The 14,679-nt window shown below is 36.0% G+C and overlaps 1 protein-coding gene across 3 annotated transcripts in view; it reads left to right on the forward strand.

Moving 5' to 3' along the window:
- ZNF521 (zinc finger protein 521) overlaps nucleotides 1–14,679 on the forward strand; it is a 245,989-nt gene that overhangs the window by 103,572 nt on the left and 127,738 nt on the right. For 2 of the 3 annotated variants that reach the window (XM_029922631.1, XM_029922634.1), the window contains exon 3: nucleotides 13,435–13,519. In XM_029922631.1, the coding sequence (XP_029778491.1) occupies nucleotides 13,435–13,519 (85 nt within the window). The remainder of the gene's footprint in view (nucleotides 1–13,434; nucleotides 13,520–14,679) is intronic. The other variant, XM_029922632.1, reaches the window with a different exon arrangement.

The raw sequence follows: 14,679 nt of genomic DNA on the forward strand, positions 1-14,679 counted from the left end.
CCCGAAACTTATCTGTTCTGCAGAGCCTGCTGCTATAGGAGAGGGAGTTTAAACATATGCGAGGTAGCATAGTATAAGAAAATATTGGGCTTAGAAACAAAATGAGTGCAAATAACTGTTGACAGAACCATTGTGTCATCTTAACTAGCCCTTCCTAAGCTTCAGTTCCTTCGGTGCTAACGTGGGCATACTCCATACTTTGCGTACTGCATAGGGTTATTGGAAGAGCAAATGCTATGTGTTTATACGAAAGTTCTTAGCAAATGTTGTATACCGTACATCATTTATATAATATCTGTGCATAAGTCTACGCATATCCTACAGATGTATGCACGCATTCATATAATTAAAATATGAAATGTCTTTTCAGTTAATTTATTAATGTAATCTAACACTAGGACTATATGGATTATTCAGTCCAAATGCATCAAAATAAGTCATCACACTTCCACAAAGTTGATGAAATAGAAAAGTATACTAAAATATTAAAACAAACCTAGAAGCAATGAAATCCAAAGAACAAACAGAGTGCAAAGACCACAAAGGTAAAATGTCACTTTATTTGCTTTGAGGTCAGAGACCATGTCACGTGACAATAAACGTAAAAGGTAGAGAAAACATGTAAAATAGGTGAGTGTATAGGCAAAAAAAAGTAATTATAGAATAGAAACAGAAAATGTTCAATAGTGCTATTGGTTTGAAGCGTCGTGGAGAACAGGGGAACAACAAAAGGATTGGGGAGATAATATGTAAGAAAACTAAAATTTTACATGAAAGGCATACTGTGGTTCCAAAATAAGATATTTCCCCCCCTAAGCTCCAGAAGCAAGTGGATAGTTTGAGAAGCAGTTAATTTTAAAAAGCTATCATTTATTTGCCTAAAACCCACTGGCAATATTCTCTAGGGATCAAACATATTTACACTTTATAGGAAGAAAAGTGGTAAAAATTTTGTGGGGCCTTTTTTTGGACAAGATTTGTAATTTAGATGCATAATCCCTTATTTTTAGGATAGAATGCTATACTTGAAAATTACAGATAAGTAAGCGATGGAGAGAGATTTCAAAGCACAAATTCACCATGATTTAGAAATCAAAGTGTCATTGATAGACGTAACTTGACAAGTTCTGATAACATTTTCGTTTTAAGATACGTCTAAGGATTATCTTTGGTATTTTATAAGTTTGGCTTCCAGTAAGGAAGAAAACGCGAATTGTAATAACATTTCTCGGTAACTAGATGTCCAGAAATATAGAATTTAATTATGAATAGGGACCACCTATTTAACAAAGATTATTCTTTTAAAAAAAAGTAAGGGTGGAACAGAAAGCAAGGAGGAAGGGTAGGGGGAAGGTTGTGGGAGGCAGCACTAAGAGACTGAATGAGGTAGCTGGAAACCTGGCAGGAAGCCCTCCAAGCTTAATGTCTGTACCTACTAGGATTGGAAAACTGACATTATTTTGGTGGAAGACAGATCCTTTCAGCCCCATAACTGGGTTGGGATTGATATCATTTTGTTATACCAAATTTAAATAATTTGAAAACAAGCATTCCATAACAGACAAGCTACACCATCTGGGTCGATTTGTGTCTATTGCATTCATTCATTTGACAGGAATTGAGTTTCAGACTGTGGCAGGCATTGTGCGTAGGCACTGGGCACACAGTGACAAACAGGTAAGCGTTACTTCGTGTTTCTCTTGGCAAAGAATTAAACCTTCAAAAAGCAACTATACCCTTAAACTGCAAATTATATACATATTAAGATGGTGAGGAGTTGTCAGGATTAGAAATAAGATTATTCTCTAAGGTCTAGTAAGGATATTCAATAATAAAATTCTAAAATGTCTTTTAAACTAATGACTGATTTATCGCCTGGACTGTTAAGGAAAATCTAAAAAATTACAGTGCTTGCCTTGCACGGAGTCCATAAAAAAATCGAATTTGATATTATAATCCCTTTCCTAGCACTTTCCTCCCCAGAAATCTTTACTGTGGGGCAGTGTTCTCAAGAAGCAAAAGTCCTGTTGAGAAAGGGCCCCATATTTTCTCAAGTTATATTCTTGGACATTTTATAGGGAAAATCTGTGGCTTTATAAAATATATTATCAATAAGGATTATGCAGAGCTTTTTGAAGTCTATAGTTTAATCTTTCTGAGATAATCTGAAGGGGGACTAGAAGGTCTTATGTGGTTGTATGATGCAGAATGTAGGTATGTTTGGTGGCAACAGTTTGGTTCCCTCCAATAAATTTCTCTGAAAACACTTACTCTTGGGCATACTTATAAACAGCCCCAATCAATTCACTTCTGTATAGTTCATACACTCCTTCACAAATAACCCCTGTCAGGCAGTGCACTGGGTACTGGAGCTAAAGGAGAAATAAGACATTGTTCCTTAAGTGACAGGAAGCCTTGCAATGTAGTGTGAATAGATGTTTTAAATATAACATAGTAAGTTTCAGGCTGAAAGAATTCGCTGAGAAGCGAGGACCCACAAGGAAAGCAACAGTCGCAAGAACGAGCAGTGGAGAGGTGGCGCTATAACGGAGACCCTGTAGTCCAGGGCTACGAGGAGCCATAGGTTTGGCTCAAAGGAGAGCCGACTGGGCAATAGTTAGCCATTTCTTTTTGGAAATGTGCTGCCCCACCGTATAGATGTGGCTGTATTTATTGCAGCCCGGAGTTTGTTTGCTGTGTTGGTCATTTTCTGTGCGTTCCAGGCAAGGATACATCGTCTCTCTGGATCTCACTTTCATGGTCTATGATGAGGAAATTGAGACAGATGACCTCATGCATCCCTTTCGTTTCTAGAACTGCATAATACTCTGTATAAGCTAGTACTGCACTTTTTAAAAGATAAAGAATGTGAGAACATTGTATTCTTTTATTTTAAAAGATGCTTTTTGGAATGATGAATGAGGAAGAATTTTATAAATCCTAATAAATTCAATTAAAGCAAGGAGGTAAGGGGAGCCCGGGTGGCTTAGTTGATTGAGTGTCTGACTTTGGCTCAGATCATGATCTCGCGGTTTGTGGGTTCCAGCCTTGCGTCAGGCACTGTGCTGACAGCTCAGAGCCTGGAGCCTGCTTCAGATTCTGTGTCTCCCTCTCTCTGCCCCTATCCCAGTTGTGTTCTCTCTCTTCCTCTCTCTCTCTCTATTTTTCTCAAAAATAATAAGCATTAAAACATTTAAAACAAGGGATTAGAAGAAGTCGGCCACTTTTATGTTTATATACATTGTAACTGCACAGCAGGATTTAGAATAGGTAAAATCAAGGAAACACATCTTTATCCTAAAAAACTTAGCGCCAAGGAGTACAAACAACAAGAATAATAAAGTAAACACTTAGAGTGGCGCGTGGGTGTAATTGCTGACAAGTTTTATGGAGCAGGTGGGGTTTTGGAAGCAATTTGAAGGAGAAGAGAAAGGTGGTCTGACATGCCTCAGTGGGAAAACTGTTCAAATGGAAGGGATGGCTGCGAGAAGGCAGAACGCAGAATGAAAACAGGGAGAAAGGGAGAAGCAGAAAGAAAAAAATAAAAGAACTTCCAGAAGGTGAACATGAGGTAATTTGGCCACATACAGGGTAACTGAAATGACCCAAACGAGAGAGACATTCTGTAGATAAGAACACGAGATATCCCTTTGACGGAAGAAGAGCTGGAAGGCTAGATGAGGTCAATATAAATAGAGGAGAATGACCAGGACTCCAAAGGGGCCATCATCTGAAGAGAAGCGGGGAGAAGCAACGATTTTTATGTTACAGTGACCCAGTAGGACTCATTCACACAGTAATTTGTCAGGGAAATAACGATGGCCTATATATGTGGCGGATTCAAGATGGGTAAGGCAGAGCCCTCTACCTACCCTTAAAGAGCTTACAGTCCTTTCGGAGATAAATCAGTGTCTTGGAAATAATTCTGATATAGCGTATAATGCATTCTAAGGGAATCAAAAAGAAACTTTTATGATTTAGCAGTACATAAAGCCCTTCTCTATGTTATTATTTTGATATTTAGGGCGAGTATCCAGTAAATGGTACTGTACTCCCTAAGTGTTAACAAACCTGTCTAGATTCTCAACTTGCCTTTAGGACAGAAGTTATACACTTAAGAAAATGTTTCTTAATGGATTCTAAAATATTTTTCCCCTTCACACAACTTTCTTCAGGTTTATGGTAGGATCTGTAAATCGTATTACCAACCTCCAGCATTGGATCGCTGTGGGCATGTTGTACAACTTAATGGTGTTAAAACATACTACATGTTCCGACTGCTTCATCTCTCCAAGTTGGTGTCCCCAATGTCTACCAGCCACAGCTTCTCGCTTCTGACAATAGTGAGACAGGAGGGAGGGTTCAGATTTCTAAAGTAAAAACAATCAGTATATGGTTGGAACAACTGATGGGAAAAATAGACAATAATTTGGCTCAAGGCAAAAATTTTGACTTCTTCCTTTCCTCTTCTCATTTATGTTTATAAAAACTGATTAAACTCTTATTCCCCCACTCTCAGTTTCTTAGCTTTCTGAATGATAAGAATGTTTACAAATGGTTAATATTGAAAGTTAACTGGAACCTATGAATTATAAATCCTTCCAAACTAAGAACTAACAAAATATAAGCAGGGGTAACTAGAAGCAAATTCTTGTCCTAACTCAAAAAAAATTAGTACATGCTTCTGGTGACTTTTTAACCTTTATGATAGCATTAATTTAGTCTGTGTGTTCAACCTCTTGCAATTCGCTAATTTCTGGTGCTCAGTAGGTTGGTAGAGAAGTTTTCAGGCAGCAGTGGTCAAGTCCTAGGTAACACCTTAAGAATGAAGGTGCTGGATGAGGGATGTCTCCTTAGATCATCCATTGGATGGTTAGTAAGTGAAATGTATTGACTGCCTACTTTATGGACAACACTGCAAGAGAGTGACTCTGGTCGATTTGCTGGCATAGAACCAACAGCAACTGAACACGTCCCATAAGTGAGATCATCTAGATGAAGACCTCTTACCTGGAGGGTCTCCTGTGTAGAGGAGGAAATAAGCTAGGTCCCTTGGGAGAGCCTTCCAAACCTGAGTCAGGAGAAATCAGGAGCGGACTTGAATAAGCCTAAGAAAGCATCACTTTCCATGAGAGACTTAGGCTCAAATTCATGATATTTACTCCACATTTTTGACACTGAGTTTTGTTTTTCAGTGAGTGCTAGCCGGAATTTTTTTTAAATCTCAATTATTATTTGAGATTATTTTATTTACTATTGATGATACCTTTGGAAATAAGATATTTTAAATGATATTTTATCTACTATTCAAAAAGAATCCAAGAAAAGCGGGGAAAAAATGGTTGGGCTTTTTTGCCCCTTGATTTCAAAGTTAATGGGAGCTTAAATTTATATCTTTGTCATGTTTTGGGTTTATTTGTAAATATTAAATATATTTAAGTCAATATTGTTTTCAGATTCCATAGGGGCCTAGGCAGAGTTTGTCTAAAATTAAAAGAAAAAAATCGCAACTTAGTCATTTAAAACAAAAATATTTCTACAAACTTCTTCTTACTAGATTTTTGTCTCTCTCCTCATTTTTTCTGTTCAGATGCCAAGAGCAATCTTATTTAGCCCTGCTTCTGTTCTGAATTACCTTCCTCATTCTACCAAATGCCCCACCGGACTCTGAACACTTGCTTGGCCTGTAACAGGCACTTTGTAACTCAGTTTTGAGCCCAGGGAAAATTGTTCCTATTTTAGACCACAGATAAAGTGTCTTCTCTCCCAGCAAATTTTTCCTGACTCTTGTAGACCATGTTAATCTGTCCTTGCCTGTTCACTGGTCTTCTGTTTGTCGTACACTGGTTGGCACTTGGTCTTGAGCTGCTTTGCTATGTTATTTAGGCAGAATTCCTCTAGCAGTTTACTATTTGTGTGAGTTCTTTCCCCATTTATATTGTAACTCCTTGAGTTGAGGAATCATGTTTAATATCTCTTGGTTACTGAGCTCTTAGCGCAAAGTGCCATGTGGTCTTTAATTTCAGGACATTAACCACATCTGTGAGACGACAGTGTCCTTCTATTAACTGCCATGAGAACACACAACGGAAAATCCGTACTGGTGTTTTTCAGTGAATCCCCTGGGCAACCTTTTCATCATTTTTGCTTTTGTTACATTTCACCGATTTTCCCCTCTCTGTTCTGATTTATTTTCCCACAAATTCAGAATTACTTGGAAATTTTCCAAACTGAATTAGTAAAGTGTTTGAACTATTGAGTATTTGTGGAAAGCTCTAGGTTTACAATCTTCACTCACACATAATATTTACTTGCTTGCCAACAAAATACTGCCAAGTAAAGGTGCTACTGCTCTTAAATAAGTCTCACTTGTAATTAATATATTGGTTCCCAGAATGGTAATGTATATATTGCTATAGTCCTTGAAAACAGCTTTTTTCCCCTAGCTAGGTTGAACCTTTTAACATTCTCTGTCTTCTTCTTCCTTCCCACTCCGCTACCTTGTCACCAACGTGTGATATTCTTTATGCTATTAATTCTCAAACCTTTATTTAATAAACAGCCATTTAGCCTTTGTTAATTGTCATAAAATTGAAATTAGTTTAAAGAAATTTTGATATGGTTTAAAAGTCCACACAAAAGAGTGAGAATTAATCTTTGACAAGCAACTGTGTTGGGTCAGACAGTTTATACAGTATTCCATTCTGTCTCCATAATGGCCTGTCAAGTAAAGAGTAATAAAGGTAGTTACAATTTAATGCAGGCATGCTACATGGTAGGCACGGTACTAAGCACTTTTATATAGTTCTCACTTGCTTCTCACATCAACTCTTAAGGTGTAAGTTTTATTAGTTTTAATTTACAGGGAAGGGTACTAAGACTCCGGGTCATTAACTAATTTGTCACACAGCTAAATGATGAAGCCACTAAATAGCAACTAATTGCAAAAAGAAGATTCCAGAGTTGCTTTCCTGCTAAGACTGTTGGGTATGTTTGGAGCGGATATTTTATAGCATCATGGAAACTGTAAATAGCGTCCTGATTTCAGGGGGTCCTGACTGCGTCGGGGACTGGCCCTTCCTTGACAGCCATGGCCTAAGTAAACTTGAAACTGGTGACGTAGAAGGGGCTGCGGACCGTGGAGCATCCTTGGGAAATGACTGTATAACATCATGCTTTGATGCTCCAAACATATAATGATGACGGATAAAGTAGACAACCAAATAGACATAGGTTCAAAACAATCCTCCATCCCTGAGATCCAGAAAGCAAATTTCAAAAGTGGTTAGGACTGAAGCCAGGATTCCACTGGATTCCCCTTCAGAACAGGTGGTAACTAGATGTAATCTCTGTGGGACAAAAGTAAGCCTCCAACTTAGCACAGGACAGGGGAGAAACTTCATTGTTTACAATAGGAAACTGGAAAAACTTATGTCGTTGATCAATACCTAGTATTACGGCTTTTCAGCTGGAGAGTTAAAGTGATAGGAAGAAAGATACAGTTTATAACTTAAAACTGAATTAGTAGCCAGATGCTGGCTCTGTAATTCAAGTAACGATATCTTCGGTATCCCTGTAGCACTTCAGACACAGAGGAAATGCCCCTTTGAGACCCAGGCTGATCTAGAAGTCTGGGATGGCCTGAGAGAAGCAAAGGCAAAACTACTAGAAAGGAAAGAATGAGCACATAGAAAAAAGCTTCCACTACAAATGGGCTTCAAACCAAGATTCCAAAATATGTGAATGAATCTAATGCTAGTAAAGCAGCAAAACACAACAAACCTCAAAAATAAAACCCACAAACAAACAAGCAATAGAAAACCCCAGCTGTTATGATGCCAAGATTCCACTCCAGAAGAAATTAATTATATGGAACAGTCTGACAAAGACTTTGAAATAAATATGTTTAGAAGCTCCGAAAGATAAATGAGGGTATGATTTCTACTAAAAATAGGAATTATGAAGCAAATCCAAGTATAAACAAAGCAAGAGCACTTGTGTTTAAAATTAGAAATGTTAGAAAAATATAAATAAAATTAGAAATGTTTGACATGAAAAATAGTCATTTAAATAAAAATTTTGATAGATAGATACACTCTAGACTGGAGACCAGTGAAGAGAGAATTTATGGTTTGTAAGAGTATAGAGAATCACCTAGAATGAAACAGAGGATGAACTGACTTTTAAAATATGCATGGAAAATGGTTAAGATACATAGAGGCTCCATCCAACATGTCTAATAGGAGTTCCGGTAGAAGGAACGGAGGGTCTGTGAGAGACCTGTGGAAACTGCTGAAATGATAGTTGAAAATTTTCAGGATTGGAGACATACGTGAGCTCTTAGATGGAAATTGCTCTTTTGGTATTGAGCAGGACTCACTATATATGGTTAAGAGCATGGCAATAAAATCTCAGGACACTGAGAGGAAAGAGAAAATCTTGGGAAGTGAGTTCTACCCTGTGGATTTTGGTCACAGTGTCCTCACTCTCGGACCATCCCTGGCATTGTCAAAGACCAAAGCTCTACACAAGTGTAAAGAAAACCTTCTTTCAAAATCTACCACAATGCAACTGTGAATTTACCTGCCAATGATCGTAGTGTAAACTATGTTAAATAAAACTCAGTAGGTGGGACGGAGAGTGGAATACTGGCCTTAGTTCTGGTCTTCACAGTCTGAATGAATTAGAACAAGTTACTTAATCTGTAAATGAGGATAATGATCCCTCCTTTGTCAGCCTTTCCAGTTTTGTTGCAAGTGAATTTTATGCATATGAACTTTTTATAGAATTTACAGACAATTATAGGAAACTATTATTTCTTTATTATAGAAATGAATGTAAGCTATGGTATTTGACCTTTTAGAATTTATACATGAGATTTATAAAAAAACAAGTAAACAGAAAAAACTGTCAATAAAATACAAAAAAATATTTGCAAAGCTACTTATAACAACTAAGCACAAATAATTTTTGGTGCACACCAAGTGTGGGGGGAATAAAATGAACCAATGAGATGGGTTTAATCAAGGCTATGTTTGTTTAGTGTTTTAAAAATGACGTTTTATGAATTATTCTAACCATTCATTTCTACTTTTTATTATGAAAATATTTAAGTATATACCTAGATTTAATAATTGTTGACATTTAACTACATTTGCTTTATCTATACATGACTATGTATTTTTTTCTTCTGAGTATGTGGAAGGTAAATTGTAAACATCATGCCATTTCACACTCATAGCCACACAAAAAGGTGTTTATCCTCATAACTATGATACTATTGTTACATCAAAGAAAGTTAACAATAGTAATTCCCCAGTATCATTTTATAACCAGCTGATAATCAGATTTCCCCAATTTTTTCAAAGGCCTTTTTGTAGCTGTTTTCTCCCCAAATCAGAATCCACACATTACATTTACACACACACTACATTTATTTGTTGTCTTTTTAGTCTCTTTCATCTGAGAACAATCTCTCCACCTGTTTTTTCCCACCTGTATGACATTGGGTTTTTGAAGATAACAGGCCAAGAATATTTTTGATTTGTGTTGAAGAATATTTTGGATTTGTGTACTTTTTTTTCCTCTCTCTCTCACAGTACTGCTTATTCCTCTGTCCCTGCATTTCCTGAAAACTGGAGTGTTTATCTAAAGGCTTGATTAGATTCAGGTATACATTTTAGATGAGAGCACTTTATTATGATGTATTATACTCCATATTGCATCACATCGAGAGACACATAATCCCAGGCTATTTTGTTAGTGGTCATATTACACTAAGAAGTCTGGTTGCAGTGATTATCAACAGATAAATCCACTGTAAAGGCGCATCTTTCTCTTTGTAGTTGTTAAAGGATAAAACTTGAGTATCTCCAGAAGACCTTTCTCTTCATAGTTTTAGCATCCATGAATAATTATCTTGGGCTACCTCATTTGGCATTGCAAAATGGTGAATTGCTAATTTTGTCATCCCTCTACTGTGAGTCCTTCATAAAGAACTTTTTCTCATCAAATAGGCATGAATTACATTCCTCCTAAAAAGCTTAGTGCTTCTGTGCCTTTAATTACTAATTTTCAGAATAAGAGATTTATGTAATAGTCACCTCCAATGGTGGCAACTGAAATGTTTTTTCTGTTTCTGTTTGTGAATGTTACTATGAACTCAATGATTTTTTCAATAATGTTTTGTTTAAAAAACATCAAAGCAATGTATACCTACAATATATATATAATTCTTAATTTGGTGAGACTCAATGTGAAGCCTAACTCTTAATTTGAATGGGGAGGGGTGGTTAATCAGAATAATTTTTTTAAGGTATACATTATTACAGATCCTAATCATTTTTTTTAATTTATGAGATGCTCTTTTCTGAAAGTCTCTGAGTACCTTAATCGTAGTGTAACTGAAAACAAGAATGTCAAAAAGGCACATTTAAATTGTTCTCAAAATCAATCAAAAATAATGAGGTGCTGGGAAAAAGTTGTATCCTTGATAATTACATCTATCAGTATCAGAAAACAAAAGAGAACAATCAGGAAATGACAACCCCACTCCCAAGTAGCACATTAAAAAAGGCTAATGAAAAAAAGTCTCTTCTAAAAATTGTACTAAATTAGCATTTCAAGTAAATTGACAAGCGTTGATAAAGGCCAATCTGGGGCCCAAACAATGGAAGTTCTGTTTCTACAGTTATCTGCTTTTAGAAGAAATGATCTCACTTCACTTTTTTTTGTTGTTGTTGTCTTCTATATAAATGGAAGTAATTGTCCTAAGTTGCGGGGTGGGCAGTCCTCCTGTACTCCTTAGAGTGAGGAGACCTCTGGAATATCATGCTGAATTTGGGGTTCTTTTCTTAAAAGGTTGACCTGGAAGAGGGTAACCAGGATGATGAAAATTGTTCAGAGCATTTCATGTACCTGAGAAAAGGCTAATGTAATTGTCATATTGGACAAGGGATCCAACCTGTTCTTTCTAGCTTCCGAGCATAGAGTTAGGACAAATGAACAAAAGTAGCAGAAAAGCAGATTTGGGGCTAGAATTAGGAAGAGGTCCTTTATAAACTCAGCTGGAGTAGATTTACCTCCAAGGAAATGAGCTCCCCAAGGCATCCAACACCGCTCAGAGGTTATAATCGCTTTCCTTAAAGATGATGTGTGGTTGGGCAGGGGTCACTCACACGTTTTGCTGAGAGCATATAATTATAATAAAGATGCTTTAAAGGTCATTTAAAATTACTTTTTTTTAAGAGAAATAGAAAGTAAAAATGAGTTTTAGATCATGGCTTTAAAAAAGAAAACCTTCATACATCTCAATTTGCAGATCACTGCTTTGTATTTGGGAAATGTGGGGTGTGTAGTGAGGCAAAGTTCAAACTACAGCATTTTAAGATCTTGATACATTGTTTTTGATGACATAAAATTCTTCATTTAGCCCTATACTTAGGAGCTTATACAGAGATAAGAATATGACTTTGTTAATAAGAGTAGAACATAACATTTTAGACACTGTCTTAAGAGTAGAATTAGTATTTGAATTATCAACAGTGACAAAAGCATTTTCTTTCCATAATAAAAGAAAACTTATGTACATAGGTCTCCAAATATGTCAGTTCATTTTGACGGTAGTAGTAAGTGCTGGTATTTTATTATTTTGGCTTGTCAAATGATTTTATTCTTTATTACTAGGCCAGGAAAAAAAAATGTCCTAGTATATTCCACCAACATATTCATCAGTCATCATTTTTGGAGACAGTTTTTGACATATTGTATGTTTTACTGTGCTAACAAGAGAAAAGACTAGCCATTAAGTTTATGTTTCTTTGTTTTTCAGCAAGGTCACATATCAGGAATAATGCTAGAAGTATGCTAATAAACAATATATAATGTAGGTCATCTGGGAGTAAGAAATATTTTCTAACTAGTTCTAAAGGGAAATATTGTTAAAAAAGGAATAGATGTTATTTACGCCACACATGTTGCTCTATATGTCACCATCAAAAGCATCTTGTAAACAGCTCAGTGCAGTAAATCTTCCATGGTGATTGTCAGGGTTTTTCAACTCCGTGTTAGATTTAGATTCAGCACACTCGATTCACAATATGCCTAATGTACAAAGCCTGTTAGATTATTTAGAAACCTTCCATTGGAAATATGCCTGCACTTCTGTGTTTTACAAGAAATTCTACTATCCTGTGTTGCACAAGACAATACTATGCTAAGTGACAGTAATCAAGACAGTGGTACATTAGTGGCATTTGTCATTTTAATTGCTGATGAAATGACGCTAAATTTTTGTGCCTAACCTTGATTTTGTTGAGTTCTTTAAAATTAATGACAATTTACAGACTGATATTTTTTACTGTTACCATTAGTAAAACAAGTTTGTATGACTGCGGATGAAATGATAATTCTCTAAGAATGCTTTAACAAACTGCCATTGATGTGATTTTACAAATGTCATTTTTCTGACATTGGGGAGATTTCAAAATGGATTATTTCGTAAGGGTTTATTTTGTTTTCCAAGTTGGTTTTTAATTGTAAATATCAAGTTTCATCATAAAGGAATTTATGTAACTGTGTTCTGGAAAACGTAACCAATACTTTATTTATTGAGTTCATCTAATAGGTACTGAGCCATATGGGGGACACAGTGCTAAGGATGTGAAGTCATAAAGGCTGTTTTTATCGGACAGTCTAGCACTTAGAATCAAGAGGGCTGATTTCTCTTCTCAGCTGTAGGGCACTCTGACATCGGGCAAATCTTTCTACTTTTCTGGGCCTCAGTTTCTTTATTTATGATACAAGAATTAATAAATCCTGCTCTCTCCACTTCCCAGAAGGCTGTGTAGAGTGAGAAAACCATGTTAGCATGTTCACTGTGGGATGGTTTCTTTATAGGAGAAAATATGTATTTAAATGCTAGTGTTTCGCAGCTTCTGAAACATTTAAATTTCAGACTAAATTGCAGCTAAAAATGATAATCGCTGAACCTCAAAGCTAGATTCCCTGAGTCTTACTGGCCATTTCACTAAGGGATATCTAGAAGTAACATCACAGCCATTTTGGTCAGAATGAAATTGCGCCTGATCTACGAAGACCTCGGTTTCTAAAACCCAGCCATGTGTTACAGATTTTTTTTCTTAATACTAACTTCAGTTTTTGGCTTTCGTAATCTTTAAAAGTATATTATGCCACAATTACATGCCTTCATCTCTTTCAGCTGTTGGCAACTGCAAGTATAGTGTTGGGATCAGACCACAAGGTCTTAGTAAGGAATTCATGGAACTTTGCCCAAGCAGACCCACTAAGTAGCCAGATCAGCATCTCAAAAAAAATGTTGTGAGTTGGGTTGGGCTTTTTTTTTTTTTTTTTTTTTTAGGAAAACATTAAAAAGTGCATGTGTCTAAGTAATTCTGTTTATACTTGTTTTCTCAGAAGAAGACCTATCAGTGCATCAAGTGTCAGATGGTTTTCTACAATGAATGGGATATTCAGGTTCATGTTGCAAATCACATGATTGGTGAGTGACACTCTAAACCTTATTACAGAGAGCTTTTTCCCCTACTTGTGTATATCAATGCCTATATAATTAAACAGAGTTAAAGATGAATTAATTGTTTAGCCATCAATGTTTTACCTAGGCATGATTGATTTTTATTACTATTATTAGACCGGATAAAACATTAGCATGTCTTATTTTCTGCAAGGGCTAGTTTAGACTTCTGCAGAGGATTATATATCTCCTGCCAGTCAAAACACAGGTGATTAACAAATTAAACTTCTAATCATTTTTGCATTATTGAAAACTAACAGGAATGGTTAATGAACTGGATGTTAGCTTTCCATAGAGTTTTAGACAGGTTTTAATTTCAGAAGTTATTACGGTAATGGCACTGCTGTGTGTTGCTTAAGCATCTTTGTATCAAAATCTAAAGTGGTGAGTTTTTGTGATCGGGAAACATAAATAATTTAAATTGCCATAAGATAGTTTTATATGTATGGTCTCAACAGCCTGGAAATAATCACAATCATAAAGATCATGTAAAGAAGTCAGTAATCATTTTTTATTCCCCACCAAATTGTACGGGGATCTTTCTAAAAGCGGTTTGGGTAAAGATCTCTGAAGTCACTCTTGGCCAGAGTTTGCAGGGATTTTGCATTTATCACATAGGCTAGAACTAAAAGGATCATTTTTTCAGTTATTCATATCGTCCCATTATCCCTTAATTCCTCTGGGGTTACCTCCTATGTTTTTTAATTTGATAAGGACTTAGTAATAACACTAAGAGTTTTTACCAGCCAATTAAACTTTATCAAGCAGATCTTTTTCTACTAGTAAAATGACAGTTGTTATTACTTTATGCTATTTTTGTTACTCATTTGTGTTTTTATACTGTGAGAGTTTTTTTTAATTTCATCCTCATTTGATGGTGTTTTATAATGCCATAAATAATTGTAATATAATACTAAAATGTCCAAATAACCTCATGCTCTCCTATTACCAAACTCTAAGATGGGAAAGAAAACTCAGCATTCTAGACTCTGAACTTGTTTTCAGGGGGAAAACAGTTATCTTATACACTTGATCAAAAGCATCCTAAGAGTGCTCCGCGGAAGGGTTGCTCCAACTATCATTACTGATCACAGCGGAACTCCTAATGTTCCTGTAGATATTAATGA

This window comes from Suricata suricatta, chromosome 14 (genome assembly GCF_006229205.1).
Source record: "Suricata suricatta isolate VVHF042 chromosome 14, meerkat_22Aug2017_6uvM2_HiC, whole genome shotgun sequence".
Taxonomy (NCBI): Eukaryota; Metazoa; Chordata; class Mammalia; order Carnivora; family Herpestidae; genus Suricata; species Suricata suricatta.